The sequence below is a fragment of the Takifugu flavidus genome, chromosome 6 (genome assembly GCF_003711565.1).
Source record: "Takifugu flavidus isolate HTHZ2018 chromosome 6, ASM371156v2, whole genome shotgun sequence".
Lineage (NCBI taxonomy): Eukaryota > Metazoa > Chordata > Actinopteri > Tetraodontiformes > Tetraodontidae > Takifugu > Takifugu flavidus.
Window position 1 is genome coordinate 195447 of NC_079525.1, and position 20451 is coordinate 215897.

General features: G+C 48.8%; 5 protein-coding genes and 1 long non-coding RNA gene across 8 annotated transcripts; 2 read left to right on the forward strand and 4 right to left on the reverse strand.

The window, feature by feature from the left end:
* Positions 1-209: 209 nt before the first annotated feature.
* pane1 (proliferation associated nuclear element) lies at positions 210-1988 on the reverse strand. The gene is made up of 6 exons (XM_057035420.1): positions 1784-1988; positions 1451-1527; positions 1196-1294; positions 985-1064; positions 724-815; positions 210-533 (listed from the first exon to the last, which is right to left on the reverse strand). Exons 1-6 carry the CDS (start codon positions 1871-1873, stop codon positions 384-386), a joined length of 588 nt encoding a protein of 195 aa, XP_056891400.1. The 5' UTR covers positions 1874-1988; the 3' UTR covers positions 210-383.
* On the forward strand, positions 828-3182 carry LOC130527188 (uncharacterized). The gene is made up of 2 exons (XR_008950951.1): positions 828-1580; positions 2388-3182. It is a non-coding gene; the product is annotated as an uncharacterized LOC130527188 (long non-coding RNA).
* zgc:158803 (LUC7 domain-containing protein) lies at positions 2905-7405 on the reverse strand. Its single transcript, XM_057035407.1, has 10 exons — positions 7123-7405; positions 6616-6710; positions 5715-5813; positions 5075-5185; positions 4821-4964; positions 4491-4667; positions 4260-4417; positions 4161-4190; positions 3884-4039; positions 2905-3805 (listed from the first exon to the last, which is right to left on the reverse strand). The coding sequence occupies exons 1-10, from the start codon at positions 7181-7183 to the stop codon at positions 3580-3582; spliced, it is 1257 nt and encodes a 418-aa protein (XP_056891387.1). The 5' UTR covers positions 7184-7405; the 3' UTR covers positions 2905-3579.
* Positions 7406-8097: 692 nt separating this feature from the next.
* On the forward strand, positions 8098-9438 carry LOC130527185 (essential MCU regulator, mitochondrial-like). Its single transcript, XM_057035426.1, has 3 exons — positions 8098-8311; positions 8864-9022; positions 9274-9438. Exons 1-2 carry the CDS (start codon positions 8150-8152, stop codon positions 8999-9001), a joined length of 300 nt encoding a protein of 99 aa, XP_056891406.1. The 5' UTR covers positions 8098-8149; the 3' UTR covers positions 9002-9022; positions 9274-9438.
* LOC130527173 (myosin phosphatase Rho-interacting protein-like) lies at positions 9428-13711 on the reverse strand. The gene is made up of 11 exons (XM_057035406.1): positions 12744-13711; positions 12590-12658; positions 12402-12491; positions 12091-12185; positions 11147-11759; positions 10835-11081; positions 10638-10737; positions 10370-10529; positions 10181-10285; positions 9739-9825; positions 9428-9667 (listed from the first exon to the last, which is right to left on the reverse strand). The coding sequence occupies exons 1-11, from the start codon at positions 12768-12770 to the stop codon at positions 9626-9628; spliced, it is 1635 nt and encodes a 544-aa protein (XP_056891386.1). The 5' UTR covers positions 12771-13711; the 3' UTR covers positions 9428-9625.
* A 45-nt stretch (positions 13712-13756) lies between these two features.
* On the reverse strand, positions 13757-18997 carry LOC130527171 (serine/arginine repetitive matrix protein 2-like). Of its 3 annotated transcripts, none has more exons than XM_057035400.1 (6): positions 17770-18967; positions 16025-16133; positions 14824-15926; positions 14397-14536; positions 14020-14173; positions 13757-13950 (listed from the first exon to the last, which is right to left on the reverse strand). In XM_057035400.1, exons 1-6 carry the CDS (start codon positions 17890-17892, stop codon positions 13762-13764), a joined length of 1818 nt encoding a protein of 605 aa, XP_056891380.1. In that variant the 5' UTR covers positions 17893-18967; the 3' UTR covers positions 13757-13761. The 3 variants fall into 3 exon arrangements, with proteins under 3 accessions (XP_056891380.1, XP_056891382.1, XP_056891383.1); XM_057035402.1 differs by lacking the exon at positions 17770-18967 and adding an exon at positions 16280-16379; XM_057035403.1 differs by having other exon boundaries at positions 13820-14173; positions 17770-18997.
* Positions 18998-20451: the final 1454 nt, after the last annotated feature.

Sequence of the window (20451 nt, forward strand, 5' to 3'; positions counted from 1 at the left end):
TCGCCGACTCCTGCGTGTTGACATGGTCTGCCTGTACCGGGGGGTCCTCTCTGCCCCAGGTCCATGAGTGTGTAGCTCCCAGTGGGCCAGGGGGCAGAGCGGGGGGGGCAGGTACAGGATGCTGAGCCTCCCACTCCAATAATGGCGCCTGACGCCTTTATGTGCATTTCTCTTGAAATGTCTCTCTCAATGTCACACAAGAGAGTTGGTGCTATGTTTATGATTTTATTTGGTTTAAAGAACAAAGTCATGTGCACCCAGAGCAAGAAGGCGTATCTGTTCGGCATTAAGATTAAAATAACAGGAATATGTTAACGTGCTTAAAAATCAATACAAATATGAAAAGGTTAGACAGACATCTCCAACAGAAAGAAACCAGGCGGTCAGTCAAAGGTGGGCTGGTCGATATCAAAGGGCAGAGTGTAGCGGGTGAGGTTGGACAGGTAGAGGGCCGTTGCCATGGGAACGAGGCCAGCAGCTCCCTTCAGGATGGTCAGCAGCCTCTCTGTGGCAGTGGTCAAACCGTTTGGTGTCTGGGGGGAGCAGACACGTTTCATACATTTGTGTTTGATGAAATGCGCGGTTACTTTTGGATGTTAACACGGAAACATTAGAGATTACAGTCAGCTTTCTTTGCTAATTTAGTTTTTTCTAGGTGGTTTAAGTGGTTTTTAATACCTTAACTTAGGAGCTATAAAGACCTGAAGTGGAAATCAAACAGACCTGATCCTCTGCAAAGAGTAAAGGGCTCTGGAGCGAAGCAGCCAGCTTTCTCACGGCGTCGAGACGCTCTGGAGGCACTGAAGCATCACGAGCTACAGAGACAGACACACAGGACGGCAGTCACGGTGATGGATGAGCAAAACAGCATCAGCAGAACGCTGCAAGGGTCCTTTTACAACAATAAATGAAAGCAGTGTCGTCAGTTCTGCGCTACATTGCAGTTTATGTGTTTCATTGAGCTGCCAAAAGCATTTTCTGTACCATTAGTGACCATGAAGCAGACTTTTCCAAGGAAATATCCAGAGTCCAAATGTTTCAGGGATGCTTCTGCTGACTGCAGGCTTGAGCAAGACAAAACCACAAGGTAAACAAAGGTGTCTTTCCCACTAAACGAAGCACGAGTGGATACTGGAGCTTTGCTTTACTGTATAAAGATTAAGCATTGAATGTGAAGCTTTTATTGTATGGGTACCTGAGTTCTGAGGACAGGTGGATGATGAACACCACCAAGTCGATCCTCGGACGACTCTCCTCATTTTCCACAGGTAAAGGCAGAGTCTTTGCGAGTCTCCTGTATGAGGGCTAAACTTGATTAATCTTTTGTGGATTGTGTGATTTATTGTCAAAAGAACCCCCTAAATAACCCCATTCTGCAGGAATGCCAGTGTCTGCCTCCTTAAAACCTGCTTCCGTGAGCATCCTGGAGAAAGGGGAGCGCTTTACTCACACGTTCACGGTGAAAGTGGCCTCCTCCACCAGAACATCTGCTAAAGGCTGCTGCAGCTGCTCTTCGCTCTCCACCAGCTGGAAGAACCAAAGCAAGAACACCTGACACAGGAGATCTCAGGCTGGTTCAGGTGAGCGACACGTTCTATACTGATCACATATAATCTGGAATTACGGAAATATGTACACGTCAACTTAAATATCGACAGTTTAATATCGTTAAACTTATATATCGACATATATATACCGTATATATGTCCGTAAACAAAAACGTTACCAGCCAGTAACGTGGAAATAATAAACACCGAAAGGTTTTGTCATAAAACCCACTCACCAAAATGTTGGCTGTGTTCAAACCAGGCAACTTACTAAACGGCTTCAACAACGACATCACGATTGAAAATACAACGTAGTGTAATTTCATTTAAGTAATCTCTTCATTCCGCCTGTTTCTTTCTGCGCGCCAACGTCGTCACGCAAATGACGCCATGACGTATCGTCGTCTTCTTCTTCTTCTTCTTCTTCGTCGTCGTCTTCTTCTTCGTCGATTTTATAGTGGCCTACAAACAGTAACGGTGCCTAGCGCCACCTATCATACTGGAGCGTCTAACAGACTCCAGTACATATTGAAGCATTGTGTTCTTGGGTGAATGTATATTTAGCTTCCCTGACTTGGTTCTGGTTCTCTAGTACTCCCCGCAGTCTGACAGTCTTTATTCGTTTCCCAGCTCCTTGTTTTTCGTCAGCCAAGTACATTACGAACTTCCTCTTTCGCTACACAGGCACATTGTGTGTTTGTTTCATTTCTTCTGTGCATATGGTCGTTGAGTCTTATAGGACCAGACCTTAAACTTCTGGATACATTGTCTTCTTTCCTATAGTAAAACTGACTGATTTCGTATTTGTTAAATTCCTTTGTTTTATTGTTCTTATTCCAGATGTCCTGCCTTCTAACGTTTATTTGATGAATAAAAACGACGATACATCGACTCGGTTATGTGACACCATCTACAGGCCGTTCACCGAATTACAAGTATGCAGAACATTTTAGGCAGTTCTTCCACTGCAAATGCAGTCAAACATCACAAATCTAAAATGCGACCCGAAATGTGCGTCTATATTACACATTTAATTACTTCTGCCAAGCAGATTATGTGACAGGCGACGTCTGTCTGTCAATAAATGTTGACAATAGGCCAAGTAAGAGCTGGTGGCGTTTTGGTGACGTTCTGGATTCCAGAGGGACTTTGACCTTGCAGATATCAAAGCCAATAGTCTTTGATCTCAGCACGTTTGCTTCAAGCACAAAATACATATGAATTTACATTCTAGATGTAACTACAGGGGCAAGCTTCAAAGTCTGGGTAAGAAATGGTTTTCTGCTGGTCTTTTACCAACATGGTGTTAAAAGCTCGAGATATAATGCAGTGATGAGGAATAAAAACACGAATCAAATGGAAGCAGGACATTTTATTGAGTTTAATGGGGACACAGCAAAGTAGATTCCTCAAGATCAAGGATGTAACACAGCAAACAGGAAACAAGTCCAAGTCTTTCGTACGTCAGTATGTAAATGTGTGATACACGGGTCTGACAGACCGCCATTAAAATAACTGGTTTCTTTTCTTTCAGAGGGGGAGATCAAAGCTCGTGATAGCAATGATGTTTGGGGCTCCATGGGATTTTTTCTGACACTATGGCTTTAAATCAGTGACTAAAATACAAACACAAAATATGCCATCAGTCACCCACAGCTCAGTTCCAACACAACGTTAATGTCTCGCTGTGCTGGAACGGAACCTTTCAAAACAAAAAACAAACTACGATCCAACTAAAGACAATAATGACAGCACTTTAAACTGAATGAAATAAAACTAGATTGAAATTAAGGCTTCCATTTTGTTCTTATTCACTCTTCCCTAACTTTTCTCAAAATAAACAGTCAAATAAAAATTGGTTTGTAATGGGTTATCCACCACCACCGCTGCCCCCCCCACCCCATTTCACCTCGGGTCACTTTTAAGCATGAATAAAGATACAAAGCTGACACAGAGCCGCACACGCATTCGCACCAGCAAGAATATCTCTCTTCATAACCTAACGATGAGTCTCAAAAACGTCGCCTCCTGCTCAGATCTCCCCAGACTCTCGCTCATCTGAGCTGGAGGGTCGGTCCCGCTCAAACGACAGGGACCGCTCTCGGTCTCTGCCCCTGCCTTTGTCCATGGAAGGAGACTTCTCCCTGTTCTCCCTGTCCTCCCAGTCTCTGTGGTCTGCCCTCACTCCTGCCCTGTCTTCACGCCATTTCTCCTGGGATGGCGAGCGCTCTCTTTCACGGGGGGGAGATGATCTGTCTCTGAAGGAGATAGAAAAATCAGCACCTGCAGCCCTTTGAACAACTTGGTGTCACATTATGTCAGAGTCAACACGGAACCTCTTCCTCTTGTGCCGATGAGAGTGGGAGTGCGAGCGGTGCCTCTCCTTGTGCCGATGTTTCCTTTCTCGCTCTCGATCCCGTTCTCCGCCGTCTTCTCTGGAATGAGAGGAATGGTGGCGCCTCGAACGGTGGGAGGATGAACTGCGGCCGTCCCTGAGAAAACAAAGGAGAGCAGGTTTTGCCAGACAGGCCACGCCTCCGTAGGTGTACGTGCAGGTTTTTGATTGGCTGCATCCACTGTGCACACAACTGAAAACGGCAGTTTCAGACACACCTGTAGCGATCTCCGCTTCTTGATCTGGACCTAAAGGCAAAACACGGTCAGCGTCTGTGTCGAACTCATCCTTGCATCCTTGTATCCTTGCAGCCTTACCTCCTACGCTCCCTCTCTCTGTCTCGTTCTCTCTCCCATTCTCTCTCCCTTTCGCGTTCCCGCTCCCGCTCCATCTCCCACTGTCGCTCCCTCTCCTCTTTTTCGCGTTCCTCTCGTCTCCTCGTCCGCATTTTCTCTTGCTTCTCCATAACCGCTTTCTGCACGGATCAAAACCAACGTGGCTCTTTAGGGCCGCCTCACACACACGCCCGTCTCTTCTGTGCAGCTCACCCTCAGCTTTTCAAGTTTCTCCCGGATTTCGATGAAGCCGAGGTGCAGTTTGCCCCCGAAGTGGTCGGCCAGGCGCCGGTCGTTGTCGTGAAGACCTAAATAGGCAGAACACACCTCGCAGACCCGCAGCTTCTGTTGCTGGAAGGTGGAGGCAGGCATTGAGTTTCTGTACACTTCCTGCAAGAACATTGAGGAAAGATGAAGCCAGAATAAAGAATAAAGGCTTAAAAATGTTCATATAAATCTGGACGAAGCCGCGTCCTGAACGTTAGTTCATTCGTCTCTCGGTTTATCGTCACAGAAAAATAAAAAGCTCAGTTAAATGTCGACCTCTGCATCTTTCTTCAAACCGCGAGACTTCTCCACGTTCTCCAGGACCTTCTGGGCCTCTTCCACGTTCCCTTCGCCCCCGAGCTGCTCGGCTTTGGCCAGCATCTTTCCGATCTCTTCGTTCAGCTCGTGGACACGCTCGGCCTTTGAGTGGCGGAGGAGAGGAGAGACGTGAGCAACGGTTACTGTCTGACATCAGCCCAGACTGGCGTGAGGAACCCCCCCAATCAGAAGAGGAAGGGAGCGAGGGTCACCTTGGCAGCCACCTCAGCACTGATCTCATCCTGAGTCTCTGCTAGCCTCTTCTTGGCCAGCTCGGTCCTCCGGTCACAGTCAGCGATGAAGGACTGAAGGTGCTCAGCAGCCTGGGACAGAAACACAAGCTTTTTCACTTTTACTCACCAATTCAAATCAAATCTACTTAGTTCAGTCGAACTAATAACACGCTCACAGAAATCATCCTTGAAGTGAAAGTGAAACCACATGTAAAATAAGTTCAGCAGATGATGTGATGCCTTCTAAAACGTGTCACATCTTTTAACTCCAGTGAATCTACGCGTGGGAAGCGGCGCTAAACTTTTGGCTGTTTTCGCTTCCACGATTCTGACATTTCCGAATGTGTGAAAAACAAAAACCAGCTTCAAACAAATGGAAACAATAACTCAAGAAAGAAGTTGTATATTTTTGGAAAATGGTAACCGACACGATTGAAAGTATGCAGGTAATAAAAGGCATCAAATAAGCCCTCGTGAGACGAGTGCGTTATACATGAGTAATAATCATGTTATAAAGGGAAATCTCAGTCAGCGAAGAGGTTATTACCTATTTGATGTAGTTTATGGAGATTCGTCAGTCGTATGGCCTGAATATTATGAGCGAGTGTGAAAAACTTACATCGAGTTCAAAGAAGTACTCGTGCTCCTTTGAGGCGATCTCGTAGTCGGCTCTGAGGGCCAAATCGTGAACTTTCATGCACTCTCCCAGGTCCATTCGCTGAGGAAATCACAATTATTCCGTTAAAAGAGGCTCGTGTGCAGTGCATCGCCTCCCCGAACACATAAAATAACCTTTTCTTCCAATTGTTTAGAGCCTCATAAAAGTGCACACAGTTTTTTCCATGATCCAATTTTAGAGCTCTGCTCTGACAGCACACATTTTATTTTATCGGAGTGGCCGGTTTGTTACGTCGTAATTCACCGATCCGATCACGTCGTTCTGAAACCTGGCTGCGTCGTATCCGTCACTCTGAGGAATCGTCACGGTAAGTTTTAACCGCCTTTATTGGCGGCCACTCGGCTCAAAACATAACGTGGACGAGAAAGAAAAAACACCTAAAGGAGACGTGCGATTAAACGCAGCCCAATAGACGTCACACGGCTTCACATGGCGTTGGAAAGTCTGTGACGTGTCGACCTCGAGCTGTACGTCTGAGACTAAACTTGACCTGACCGACCTTTGAACTTGGGTCAGTCTTGACAGCCCCCCAGAGGTCACGGATGCTTGACCTCTCATCCCAGTCACTCAGAAACTGCTAAGCGCCTAAATATGGCGGCTGATGTTTTCATGACTCATCAGTTTGATGATTGCTAAAATATCTGCTGGATAAATGTCATTTTTAGCAGGAAGTGACGTTACTGAACAGTACAATAACTCGGTTGAAGTCGCCTCTTTGGTTCAGGTTTGCTGCATCTCGTGACCTCACCCAGCTGTTCTGAAACACTTTATTTCTGCTCTCTTTGTGACTGCTGTACCTGTCTGGAAGGTGTGCTTCTCTGTGGTGGACGGTGGTACTCACGGTGCCGGACAGGATGTCGTGGGGACACGAATCCAGCAGGTGACTCTTGCACACTCGCTCATCCGTGAATTTAATTCTCTGCCTCATGGAATCGCCTTCAAATGAAAACCAACACACGCACACATGTTAAGGTTCGACACGTCGTCGTGAATGATGACACGCACTTAAACCAGGCTGGAATATCGGATGAATGAGCCCAACATCTGTAACCCGAGGATGTTTGAATAAAACTGGAAACGGCCCCTTTGATCAAACACCGGAAATTAGCAACTAAGACACGACGTAAGAAGCCAAAGTTTTCACAACTTATGTGTAAAGTAATGTGGTGAAGGCGTGTAGCACAACAGGTAGGCAGAGCGCTGGATGTGCCGTTAGCACGCCCGGGGTCCGAGCACACCTCACCGCCGCCGCGGAGCTAGCGCGTTAGCTTCCCGGCTAGTTGGACCAACAACATGCACGCGTGCCGCGAGCAGGTGGCCCTTTCCAGGCCACCTTCCCGTTCCTCACCGTCTCTCCCGGTGCCCATGAGCTGGTCCAGCATGGCCCGCATCTGTGCCTGGGCCGACATGTTCGTGCGTGTAGAAGCGGCTAACGCTGCGGGAGTCCCGACACATGCAGCCTCCCCGTCAGCAGGCCTCGCTGTCGCCGCTACTTTGTCCCCACGAGACGGAAACGCTCGCGCGCGTCCACAACTTCGACACTCTCGCGAAAAGCCTGGAAGACGCCAAACGTGAACTTGTGAGCGCCGGAGACTCGGTGGAACAAGTGCAGCGTCTGGTCGGAACCGCCGCCGAGCTCCGGTCCAACGTCGCGTCGAGAGACGGTATCAAAGGGCGGCGACGGAGGCGCCTCGGGCCGCGAAGTCACCCGGGGAAACACCCGACGGCAGCAGCCTCTTCCGCGGCGACACGCAGCACTTTCGCACCGCGTAAATAGTCTAAAAGTTGCCAAGTTTTACTGCGTCCTGCACTTCTACTTCCCGTCCGTGCGCGTAACCGCGTTGCGCGCTCCCACGCTGCTGCGCGGAAGTGCCGTAATTTGGGGCTCGCGCAGCCCCGCCGGGAGCTGAGGTGCGTTACACCTGTGTCGCCGGGAAAGGTTCAGGTGTAACGCGGGTCGCGTTCACACCCTGGATGTAAATATGGGGGTCGTGATGCGGGCAACATTCATGGTTTTATGGTTTTATTTTTATTTTATTTTTGCTGGAGCCTCTTGGCAGCTGTTAACGTGGCACACGACGTTTCAAATGTAGTAAAATAAGGGTAAAAATATATATTAAAAAAATAAAAAAAATAAAAACAGGAAGCCAAATAGCAACATTGGATGATTTGGAACTAGTTAATCTGAAATGTCTTTGTCGGTTTCCTTTAGAAAGTCAAACTTATCCACGAACGTCACAGTACGATTAATACACTTATTTCTTTACAGGTCATGACAATTTAATTCAATGGAATTTAATTTAATTTAATTTATGTCTCCCAGGTCCCGGTCCCACCCAAAGGGGCGTCCGGAAACGGATCCATACAGCGGAAAAATGGCGACGACTGCGCTGCGCCTCCCGCTGCGGCTGTCCGCCGCAAAGCTGTGCGTGCGGGCCCCTAAACCCGGAGCCAGGGCGGCCAACACCCCCCGGTGGACCCAGAACAGGACCGTCGTCTCGACGCCATCTGGAGCCATCTTACCCAAACCAGACAAAGTGAGTTTGATTTTCTCTCGGTTCCCGACGGCAGAACCCCAGCACAACCGGGCAGGCGGGCCTAAACTCGGCCGACACCCTCCGGGGCCAGTAGGGAGGCGCCCCTGAGCTCCCCGGCGCGCAGCAGCCAATAAGCGGCCGCTTGCGCAAGAGGGACGCTGGTTTACGGAAGTCGAGACCTCGTCAAAGGGCTTTAATGTAACGTCTTTCTGCTAAATGCTCCTTCATATTCTGCACGTTTGGGAGGAAATAACCTCGGTGTAGCGCGTCCACACGAATAAAGAGCAGAGAAATGAGCCTCTTTACCTGAGGGAACGACCCCCGCTTCCTGAAAAATGTCTCCTTTCCATCGAAAACGCCACAATTCAGGGCTGTTTGGACGTGTTGGCTCCATCTGGTGTCCAAATGTCTGGAGGAAGGTTTCTGAAGCCGTGCTATGTTTTCTCGTATCACCTTATATTTTGCCTTTGCTGCTGTTCGTCCCTGTCATGTGGATGATTTCAGAAGAGTTTCATTTGAATTTTCCCCCTGAATGCTGCTCCTGCTTCCCAGACGCCGTTCGGCCTGATCCGGATGACCGTGGTGGTGGTTCCCTTCCTGTACGTGGGCACTCTGATCAGCAAGAACTTTGCTGCTCTTCTGGAGGAACATGACATATTTGTTCCAGAAGATGACGACGACGACGACTGAACCGGCTGGAGAAAATAAATAGTAAGTAAGGGTGTTGTGTAACCTTTGACCTCGGCTAACCCTGCCAGCTAGTTTTTATCCCATTTGCAATGGTTCCGTCAGGCTACTCTCTCCTTTTTTGCACTATTCTGGTGCCATTTGGAAAATTCTGACATGTTTTTTTTGTTCTTTGCTGAGTTGTGTTTGTTTTTTGGGGGGAGAGTCGTGATTTTAGACGACAACATAGCCGTGAGGCGTCGCCATAACTGACTTTTTTATATTTACTCCTGCAGGATGCATGCCAGCCTGGGCAGGGACGCGGGAGCACTTTAACCTCCATTTCCCTCCGTCTTGTCTATTTATGTTGTTGATTTCGTTTTTGGGATCTCAATTGTGGGTCAGTCTGAACTGTTAGTTCGGCCTCCACTCCTGCTTGAATAAAAAGAGTTTGTCTCACATCTACAGACTGTTTATTCCACGTGCGCCACATTTTATTGCGTCCTATTTCCATTTTGACATCAGCTCATCAAAGGTTAGTTGCCTTTGCTGCTCAGGTTTGCCTCGGCCCCCCTGCGGAGCCGCGGTGGCCACGGTCGGATGTCTGTTCAGGAGTCCACGTTCACCTGGCTGCTGCTTTCATGTTGCTCAGCTCGACACGCGCTGCTGCTTAGAAGCGGTTTCTCTTTCCTAAAGCAAGGAGGAAGAGCACTTAAACAAGCTATAATAAACTGTCTGCTTGAACAAATGTCTTGATCTACCTTGGTAAGAGCCTGAACCTCACGCTGGAGACGGCTGATTTCTTTTTTAAGACATTGAACCTCATTGTCTTTGGCCCTTAATAATGTCTGAAAAAGAAAAACGGCTGTTATTTAAAGCCCACATGGTGTGGATGTTTGATATGCCCTATGTAGAACTAGATTAAATCACAAAATCAAACTGAATAGGTCTAAATAATACATATATCATATATTGAACCTGTAATTGAAGTGTAAAACCCGTAACGGGCCACTAGATGGCGGTATGTATCGCACAACAATGACAACATTTGTCAACATTGTACTTTTTAATGTGCGCACAAGGATGGAGATGGAAAATGTCAATATTCTGAAAGGGAATGTTCTAAACAACATGCTGAAGCCCCCACAAAAGGGACAAAAACAATATTGGCATCATTTTATCAGGTAATTGATTATAAGGTACCTCCAACTGTGAAGAGTCGGCGCAAAACGATGGTTCGTCCGACCTCTGACCTGTGAGGAAATACCGCATTCGTGTGATTTCTTCTGCCAGATTAGCCTTCAGCTCCTGGAGAGAAGGTTATCAAAGATGAGGTGCTGGAGTACAGATTTAGTGTACGTATCTACGGCGTGTGTTCAGCTTTAAATGTGCCTGGTTCTCTCTCCGAAGCTGCTCCAACTCTCTCTGCTTGCAGCCTGCCATTGTCTCTCTGGACTGGCTGTTTTGCTGGCTGCTGCTCAGCTGCAGGCACTTCTGAGCGCTCTGCTCTGACAGCACACCTAACTCGCCGTGCACGGTGTCCGCATGAGGCCTGTTGGGCACAAACACGAGGCATGTAGTGAGAGAGGGGTGATGGCCAAGTGCAGACCCTCCTGAGCCTGCAGCCAGGGCCTGTGAGCCAGAGAACGTTTAGTCTTACACAAGGCCTCCGTGTGACGCATCCACCTGGTCCGTTCCACCCCCCAGCCTCCTGGCTCTGCCCAGCTCCTCTTTGTGAGCTGCTCTCAGCGCCTCCATCGCTTTGAGCAACAGTTGGAATCAGTTATTTTAAAACATTGCAATCGCAGATATTAAAAACACAGTTTTATCCCGGTGAGCTCCTCGACGCTGCTTTACCCTGTTCAGCTGACCGGATCTCCACCTGCATGAGCCTGTCTTTCTCTTCCTCCAGCTCCCTCAGCTCTCGCTCATGTTCCTCCTGCAGCTCCTGCAGCGCTCGACGATGAGCTATTTCCATGGCTTCTAGCTTAGCTCGACAGGGGGCCCCGGGGCCACATGGACTGTCCATCATTGTCACCATGGCTGTGGACTCACTCTTAACGCTCTTCGTTATATTTCGTAGAGGAAGGTCCTGGGAGATGTGCTACAGAGGAAAACACATCAGCACCGGAGCCTTTATTGGAGGAGTGACTGTGAGATTCCTCTTACCTCCATTTCTGACGTTTCAGCCGTGCTTGTTTGCACAGCTTGTGTTCCGTGTTTGGGGAAAACATCTCCCTGCATTGTGGATTTATCAGGTTCTGATACTCGGACCTCCTGGCTGGACAGACTCGTCTGAGAGCCAACGTGAGAGGGTGACTGTTGGAGGGTGCTTGGCCGATAAACCTGAGCTCCGATGAGCGACTGTGCACTCATGTCCCTAAAGGACAGGCGCTCCAGTTCTGTCCACTTCATGCTGACCTCTGAGTCCACGGGGTCAATAACGGGAACAGGCACACTCCCGCTCTTCAGCTCCATGGAGTCCCACCTGCTCCCCATTTCACTTATCGGAACACCCTTCTCGAACCACCTGTTCCTCTCCTCCAATCGCTTTGCTTGCTCGCGGTCCCAGCCCTCCCCTTCCTCTCTGTGACTGGTGGGACATACGCGTCCCTCCGAACCCCCGACGGCAGTTCCGAGTGGGTCGGCCTGATGCGGGTTTGTGGCTGTGCAAGTCGCCGGTTCACAGCCAGAGTCCTGGCAGGTGAACCTAGCAGGGGGTTGGCATGGCGACACCCTGCCATACAGGGGGATTTCTTTCTCGTTGCTGCTTTCTGATTGGCTGCAGGACAGACAAGGAGGGTCATGTTACAAATGGGAGGAAAGGTGATAGAAGAGGCAGACAGACCACCCAATCACAACATCCAGTTTTGTTCTCTCTCCTTCTGAATTCTCTGAAGCAAATTCTGCTCACGCAATTTCCTGATCAACAAAACCGCGATTAATGCGAAGAAATTGGGCCATGAAATAACGAGTAATAAATGAGCATCCTCTCCCATCTCACTCTCAATCATATGTCCTTGACCTGCATTCATGTCTTTAAAAGCCTGAAACTCTAAAAAGACATTTTGTAAACTTATTCAAGACGTCTGTCGGTATAACACGAGACTCACTGCACGTTGTTCTGGATCGCTTGCTTTAGTAACTTCACCCAGTTCCGCTGGATTCTAGAGGTCATAGCAGAGAGAGTGAACACTGTTCTCTTTGTCTGCAGGAGATCAAAAGACACACACACACACACACACACACACACACACACACACACACACACACACACACACACACACACACACACACACACAGAGTTAAACAGGAAACATGTAATTGATCTGGTAATGGGGGGGGGCTGTAGGACTGGCCTTCTGCACTGTAAAACACAACGACACAAACGTTGCATTAAATATTGCATTACAGTAGCACATACTTGGATTTGGACTCCATAGTTCTTCTCTACATCACATTCTGACACATTCACACAGGACGCCAGGTCGATCTCTCCATCCAGGTCATCCAGCTGCACCACAACAACAAGAATTTAAGTTTGCAACCAAGAGCAAATCAATCCAACATCCTCACAAAGGAAACTTCCTTGTACTTCACATCAAGTCGTACCTCCTCAGCGTCTGAGTCTCTGTAGAACCTCAGCCACGTATCACACAGAACAAACCAGTGTTTCCTCCACTGTCGACATGTGAAATCAAATATTTGCCTTGTCAGCAGATGGAAGAACGTTTGACACAGACAGAGCTGCGGAGGCCGCGCTGACCTTGCCATGTTCGTCCAGTCTGGACATCCATCCCTTTGAGTCGCAGCTTAAAGAGAACGAGCTCGGTCGTTTCTGAGTACGACTTGTTGTGAAAGGAGAAGGAAAGAAATGTAAAACATGAGAAGGAAACTGCAGAACTGCTACGATTGTTTATGGAGCGCAGGAGGTCACTCACCAGTTGGACCCAATTGCCCCCAGTTGATATTGGAAGGGAAAGAAGCATTAAAATCAACAGTGTGAGTTATTACAGGCCTGTTGACCCAGCCCAGATATCGGATGCTTGCATGGAATGTACAGCAGTGGATTTAGAACCTTTTGATCATGTGCACGACACTAAAATTAACTCAAAGCATCCTGGAACCTGTTAGTGAAGATTTGTCTGTGAAGGTTCTCAGTCCTCCAGCTCCTGGTATTTCTGCCAGTTAATCACAGCAACTGGACTGTTGGAGTTCCACGGAGACGTTTCTCCTCATCCAGGAGGCTTAATCTGTCCTAACTGACTGTTGGAGTTCCACAGAGACGTTTCTCCCTCATCCAGGAGGCTTCATCTGTCCTAACTGACTGTTGGAGTTCCACAGAGACGTTTCTCCCTCATCCAGGAGGCTTCATGTGTCCTAACTGACTGTTGGAGTTCCACGGAGATGTTTCTCCCTCATCCAGGAGGCTTCATCTGTCCTAACTGACTGTTGGAGTTCCACGGAGACGTTTCTCCCTCATCCAGGAGGCTTCATCTGTCCTAACTGACTGTTGGAGTTCCACGGAGACGTTTCTCCCTCATCCAGGAGGCTTCATGTGTCCTAACTGACTGTTGGAGTTCCAGGCTCTTCTGCTCTTCAGGAGCCATGAACACCTTTGGGGCTTCAGTCACCTGCCTGCTCTATCTTCCCTGGCCCAAACGTGCACGTCATTATCCTCAAACCAGTGTGATAATAGAGACGTCTCCATGGAACTCCAACAGGCCAGTTGCTGTGATTCAACTAGTTAGTGAAGATTTTGAAGCTATTAACACGATGCTTTATCATGTAGACACAAATTGCCTCATTGTTGACAAAGTGCTGAAATACAAAGGTGACAATGGCTGCGACCCATTTTCAACCCTCCTGGGACGATAACTCAGAACATTGTTCACCTGTGTCTGTCGCTGGTCAGGAGCACCTCTCTCCTCCAGCCTCGCAGCTCCGTGTGTCCCACCTTGATTATCTGAACTCTTTGAGAGAATTAAAAATGGAAAGATCTGCTTGTTCATGGATTCCTCAGCCTAAACAGTTGCTCATACCGGCGCATGTCGGGATGAGGCTGACTCTCTTCCAGACCAGAGTCCGTTTTCACTCTCCCGATATTTCTCCCTTCGGTCTCTGCCTCGCTCTCTGCCCCTCCCCCTCTCTTCTGATTCAAACCTTGACCTGTAGGTGTCGAGTTCTTCTTGGTACCTTGAAGATCAAGTAGAATTGTACTCAGAGCAGGTAAATAAAGCAATAACTCTCCTACAGACACACAAACAATTAGTATGAATCGTGCAGCTAAGCCTTATCGAAGACCAAGTCCGACCTTCATAACAGGTCAGTGGGTGCACACTGAGCATAACGTGCACACTGAGCATAACGTGCACACTGAGCAGGGGGATTCTGTACAACCCTGTGTGGCGTCACCAACCTGTAAGTTCTGAGCTTCTGATCCCTGCATGGACTGGGACTCTGGTTCCTCCATCTTAGCCCTGGAAGCTCTTCCTCTGATTCCAACTGGATTTTTGGGATGTCGGCCAGAATGACGTAGTCGTCTATTGTCATCCCCACCTCAAGCACAAACAGATCGATTATTCGTCTAAAATGAAAGTCTAAGGTTAGTGTCAGTCTCGCTGTGCTGTGAGGAGCCGACAGTAAAAAGTACTTCAGACGTCCTAATAAAACACAGTATCACAGTATCTCAGTATCTCTGACTGTCAAAAACATCCATCCTGGAAATAAACAGGGCAAGAGGTTCCACTAGATTCCCGGATGTTATGACGATCTATCCAATTGTTTCAACATTTTATCCCGACATTTCCCTGCTTGTAACAAACAGAGGAGCATCCAGAACACACCTCCTCCAGGTCTTCTGTGGTCTTCTTTGGTTCGGAGATCAGTAACGAGTCCATGCCTCTCCTCATGTTGCTCCCAGATCTGTCAACTCTGGGGCCGGTATTCCACTCAGGATCCTTATCAGATCCTGTCATGGCAGCAGGTGATAGTGACGCCACATGCAACGGGGTCTCTCCACCTCTTCTTGATGTGGAGGAATAATGAGAGGGTGGGGGGCTGAGCAGGGAGTAAGCGGACCCCTTCCAGGAGCGTTGGGAAGGACTCAGTCGGTGGTCTATCAGATCCCCCTGTGGAGTCTGGCTGTTAGGACTGTAGCAGTTCCTGGACGGTGACATGTCGCCACTGTTACAAGAGAAAGTGTTCCTTCCTCTGGAAGGAGGGGATCCTTTAGATCCCTCAAAAGAATTCCGGCTGATGACTGTAGATCCACGGCGGGAGATGGACTCCAGATTCTTGTAGAGCTTCTCAGAGTCCAAACTGTGTTTATTTGAAAGTTGGGATTCACTCCTTGATGCACGATGAGATCGGCGCGGAGCTTCATGTTCTTTCTGTAGCTGCCGACGGGAAGGGGTGCATCTTGTGGGCGAAGCAGCCCGAGAGGCGATGGACCCCCTCCTACGTGCTGGACTTGACCTGCCAGATGCATTTGGAGAAGGAGCATATGAGGGAAGCTGAGAGGACCCACGCGATGACGCGTGAGACCTAGCCTGACATCTGGAGAGGGAGACCCTTCGCTGGCTTCCCACTGGAGGTTTGGCTGTTCGGAAGCGGTCTGGACTCAAAGAGCTGTGACGCGTTGGCGAGTTCCTCTGCGACTGAGGTCCTCGTCTAAAGTTAGAGTGGTAGGTGTATCTCTCTGGTGAGTCGCTCCTCCAAGTCTCCAGCATGTAGGTATCAGTGTTCCTCCTCTGGGAGGGCACGCCGAGGTTGACGTTCCTGTATGGAACGCAGGCTTTGGGCTCAGGAACATAGTTGCTAGGAAGTGGGTGCCCCCTTTCGTAGTAGCGATACGGTCGGTTGTTGGATTCTGGACTCTGGCGTTCGCCATCGCCTCTTCTCTCTGGAGAGTAGTAGCCACTGTGGTGCTCTCTGTGACCCCTGGACTCTGACAACCACACAAACCGAGAGGACGTTAACTTTACATCCAGCTGGTCCCACTGATCTGTGGATGCGAAGCCTTTTAAAGTGAGGGGTAAACAATACCTGATACCCGTCGACACCTGGCCCGCTGGTCGTCCATCCGGGAGCTTTGGCTAAAACGGTGGGGAGCGTCCAGATGGGTCGGACCCACAGAGAAGTCCTCTGGGTGCATCTAGATAAGGCAGATCACTGGCAAATGGAGTTTAGTGATGTAACCATGGCGACGCACACCCTTCTGATTATTTCTAAAAACGACTTAGACAGTCTGCTAAACTGATAAACTCTGTGGAAGCTGCAGGCTGTCAAGGTCTCCACCACCTGGACTGTAGCTCAGTGTCACAGGTATGAGGTCCAACCCAGGACTGTGGACCAGACTCCACTCGTAGGTCCAAACACCACTAATGACATCACCACTGACACTCGAGGTCACCTCAGAAACGCCTCTGTTGTCATCAGCAGCTTCCTGGAGGAGCATAGAAACGTCAGTGGTGATGATGATGGTGGTGCTGATGGACCCGTGTCTAAAAGTAATTACATTTGTTTCAGTGCTAGTGTTAGAGTTAGGGTTAGCTCACTAGTGTTTCAGTGCTAGGGTTAGAGTTAGGGTTAGGTCACTAGTGTTTCAGTGCTAGTGTTAGGGTTAGGGTTAGCTCACTAGTGTTTCAGTGCTGCTCCGTATAGTGAGAAATGATGGTTGTGATTTCCAAACACACACGCACACACACACACATCAACCAAAATGAGACCATACACACATTTACTTATTTCTGACGAAACAATCGAAACGTTTTTAACTCACTGTGACCTGCGGCCGAGACCTTCCTCAGCACCTCGTCTTCCTCCGGTTGCTCGTTCTGACTAAAGCGATACTTTTAGACGCCGCAGGACGTAACTTAAGCTTTGGCCGTGCTCATCATTATTTCAGTGCTCTGGTGCTTTTGCATGGCCAGACACGCCCACTCGACGTGGCGCCGGCGCCTTTGTTTTAACCCTCCTAACGTGGCTTCTTCACACTTTCGGATGAGATAAAGGTCTCCTGGTTTTCACGTTGACGTGTTTGTTTTCGAGTCGCACAAAGCTTCATTTTTGGGGTTCGTTAATCAACTTTTCTTTCTTTTTCTTGTTTCTTTGGGTATGTTTGATTGAGGCAGGACGGCGTGGCGCGAGGGTCATGTTTGTATGTGTCATATCAGCGTTTCAGATTACAGCCCATTCCCCAGGGATGCTAACGAGTTTTCATTAATTAATGATCCAGAATCAGACGCCACCTTCTCCCACATCAGCCACTGTAGGTTCATTCAGTTTTGATCTAGTAGGTTGACAACATCTGCGTCACAAATGCATATTTCTGCATATAAGTGTCCTTTGAGTAAGCTGTGGAAGCCAAACGTTCATCCAGCTGTTACTTACAGCTGCTCACCCCTGATTAGGGTCACAGGGAGAAAACTCAGACCCTGGACTGAGCAGCAGTCAGGACACACACACCGTTGACACACACTCACGTCAAGAGCTGATTCCACCAACAATCTTCAGGCTGACCTCTAGACGCAAACATGTTGCTAAGAACGAAAGAAAGGAAGAAAGAAGGGAAGAAAGAAGGGAATTTCTGGCTTCTCCACGCACTTACATTCACACAGACAATGAAACGAGGAGTGTGGATTCAAGAATTGGATCCATTCTTGATTGCAGGTCATTATTATTGTTATTAATTATTACTATTGGCAGACTTCTGCTTGGTTTTCATCAAGAAACTTTTCAGGATCATCTGGAGCCACTTCTGAGAACTCCTCACTGATTTAGGTACCTACCCAGTAATGAGAGCCATCCCATTGTCCACCGCGGCCATCTTTATTATTATTATAGTCCTCATCATCCTCATCATCTTCATCAGCGTGAGCAGTGGTGGAGATGCTGTTCATGGTGATGTCCATGTGACGTGGTCTCAGGCAGGAGCTGCAGCAGGAGGGCTCAAAGGTGTTTGACAGTAATAATCCACAGTGGGCGTCGCCATGGAGATCGTGCTGAATGTGCACGTTGTGTGAGCGGATTGGGAGGAGCAAAGGTGAACTGAAATATGACTGACTGGATCGTTGTCAGTGAAACTGGCCTGGGCTTATTTCCCAGGAGGCTCTCGGTGGATCCTCAGCATAGTTCATTAGCACAACATTAAAAGAAGCTAATGCAAACAAGTTGACAACAAACAAATGATTCGTTCTGATTAAGCAGGATCTGAGGATTAATGAGTAAATCTGCAGGTGTTTATGTTTATATGGCATCGCTGGAGAATAAATAGCTCAAGCAAACATCATTATTGGTGAAATATTTTCCCAACATTCCGTACTGGGACAGTCAGCAAATGGAATAATACAGCGCTAATGTCCAATTACTACAGATTCGCCAACATTTACCAGTACAACCTTTAAATCCTCACACACGGTACCTTGCAATGGTCCCTAGAAATCCTCATTTACTTTTTTGGTTTTTCCAAACAGCCAGTCCTTCATCTAAGAATCTGCTCTGTTCCCACAAGATCCAAAGAGCCCTGAATGATCAGTGGATCCACAGAGGCTGAGGTCTTATCAGAAAACCTCCATTCATTGGTTCTTACATTCACCCAATGTGGTGTCCTCTCAAATATCATCTGTAAAAGTGAAACCGAGCTCCTGGCAGATGTCTCGTGTGTTGTGGTGCACAGATGGTCTCTGTGGCCACGATGGGGACAAAATGGATCCGTCACCAAATCTGGAGCATATAAAGTAACATAAACACGTACAGAAAGGAATCAATCCTACATTACAGTTAGGTGACCCTCAACGCTTGGTTATTGAACACATGCACACAGCTAGCATACATCCAACCCTGATAACGTTTAGCTTCCTCCTCGTGGAGGCCTCCGAGCTTCCCTTCAGGACTCGGAGTGTTGGGATTTCTGGTTTGTGTCTGTCTTTGTCCTGCAGGGGGCGGTGTTGAGCACAATTGGGTGCAGCTGGCACTGCAGGCGGGCGCACCTGTAGGCAATTTACATCTTGCTGCCTATTTAAGTGTGGGTGTTTGTTCAGGTTCCTTGGTGTTGGTAGGGTGTCTGTTTGTGGTGAAGCTGCTTGGTCGCTTCCCCCGTCGTATGTTGGTGCTCTGAGTTTCCAGGAGGGTTGCTCCTATTCCCGTGTTCCTGTTGCCCTGGAGGGCTGCTCCTGTCCCCGAGCTTCCGGTTTTCCTGGAGGGCCGCTCCTGTCCCCGAGCTTCCGGTTTTCCTGGAGGGCCGCTCCTGTCCCCGAGCTTCCGGTTTTCCTGGAGGGCCGCTCCTGTCCCCGAGCTTCCGGTTTTCCTGGAGGGCCGCTCCTGTTCCTGTTCCATGTCTCCTGGAGGACCGCTCCCGCCCCCCTTGCAGTCTAGGAGGACTGCCTCTGCCCTCAGTGTCTCGGGGCACGTTCGTGTGGTGAGCGTGTCGCGCCGGACCCCCGAGTCCTCGCCGGTCCAGGGGGACTGTTTCTGGTGTGGGGACTCGCCGATGGAGCTGGGACGGGCGGACGCTGCCTCCCGATCCCCCTGCGGTCCAGGAGGACTGTTTCTGTTCTGTTCTGTCAATGTGTGCTCCCCTTCCCTGTAAATAAAGCTGTTGACCTCTCCACCACTGTGTCCTGGCCTGCGTTCAGGTCCGCTACCACCACGTTTCGTAACACAGAGTCTCTCATCCTGTCCCGTTTCTCCCCCAGTCCAGTTTCCTCTCGACTGAGCCAACTCTCACGCAGCAGCATAAAGGCGAATATGAAAAGGTTTGAATGGTAAAAACTGACGCCGCCTGAGGTGAAAATGACCTCCACTTTTGTCAGACGGGATTTTCCGTGACAGAAACGGAGACACGCAACTGACATGAAATTCTGGCCACAGAAAGGACAAAGAAGGAGAGAAATTTCTATCTTTGTCCTCCGTCAAAGCCTACTGAAGCTATCTCCAGATTCCCTGGCAACGCTCCACAGCTTGTTCTTATGAGCCAGGGCTGTAACCATGGAAATGCAGGGTGAGATATTTAACTCATGAAACTCAAAAAGAAGAGCATCTCAACTTTCAACGTCTCCATAAAGGAGATACTTTTTTTGGTGGAGTTTGAAAGTGTTGTGTGTCAGATTTGGCAGCATCTAGTGGTGAGAATGGTGATTGCAGCTGTTCAGCGTGTCCTCGAGTCCTGTAACGACAGCCTTCCAGCACAATAAACAGGGGCAAGCATCAATATTCATCTAAGTATTTTTGTCATTTGGGTTCCGTAGGGGGCCGTGTGATGTCCTCGCAACGCTGCGTAGCTCCACGAGGGCAGGTGCTGCTCTGCTCTTCAGCTCTGGGGCATTTACGTCAGAGTTACAACCACCGATCGATCCGTCCGCTCCGCCTCGCTCTGACCAGTGGAGCCAGAATAAAATGGAAATATTTGGTTCCGAGCAGCGATAAAAACCACCCGGCTTTCTATCTGTGTCTCGTGACGATTGCGACCGCAG

Coding starts and splice junctions, on each gene's coding strand:
- pane1 (XM_057035420.1), bottom strand. CDS start 1,873: ATGAAATTACACTACGTTGTATTTTCAATCGTGATGTCGTTGTTGAAG. Junction 1,295..1,450: donor GCCACTTTCACCGTGAACGT/GTGAGTAAAGCG, acceptor GCCCTCATACAG/GAGACTCGCAAAGACTCTGC. Junction 816..984: donor CTGCTTCATGGTCACTAATG/GTACAGAAAATG, acceptor CTGTCTCTGTAG/CTCGTGATGCTTCAGTGCCT.
- zgc:158803 (XM_057035407.1), bottom strand. CDS start 7,183: ATGTCGGCCCAGGCACAGATGCGGGCCATGCTGGACCAGCTCATGGGC. Junction 5,814..6,615: donor ACGACATCCTGTCCGGCACC/GTGAGTACCACC, acceptor TGATTTCCTCAG/CGAATGGACCTGGGAGAGTG. Junction 3,806..3,883: donor CATCGGCACAAGAGGAAGAG/GTTCCGTGTTGA, acceptor TATCTCCTTCAG/AGACAGATCATCTCCCCCCC.
- LOC130527185 (XM_057035426.1), top strand. CDS start 8,150: ATGGCGACGACTGCGCTGCGCCTCCCGCTGCGGCTGTCCGCCGCAAAG. Junction 8,312..8,863: donor TCTTACCCAAACCAGACAAA/GTGAGTTTGATT, acceptor CCTGCTTCCCAG/ACGCCGTTCGGCCTGATCCG.
- LOC130527173 (XM_057035406.1), bottom strand. CDS start 12,770: ATGTCCAGACTGGACGAACATGGCAAG. Junction 10,738..10,834: donor GATCCGGTCAGCTGAACAGG/GTAAAGCAGCGT, acceptor TGTTGCTCAAAG/CGATGGAGGCGCTGAGAGCA. Junction 10,286..10,369: donor AGCTTCGGAGAGAGAACCAG/GCACATTTAAAG, acceptor CCTTCTCTCCAG/GAGCTGAAGGCTAATCTGGC.
- LOC130527171 (XM_057035400.1), bottom strand. CDS start 17,892: ATGGACATCACCATGAACAGCATCTCCACCACTGCTCACGCTGATGAA. Junction 16,134..17,769: donor GGGATGGCTCTCATTACTGG/GTAGGTACCTAA, acceptor TGCCTTATCTAG/ATGCACCCAGAGGACTTCTC. Junction 14,537..14,823: donor CCACAGAAGACCTGGAGGAG/GTGTGTTCTGGA, acceptor TTTGTGCTTGAG/GTGGGGATGACAATAGACGA.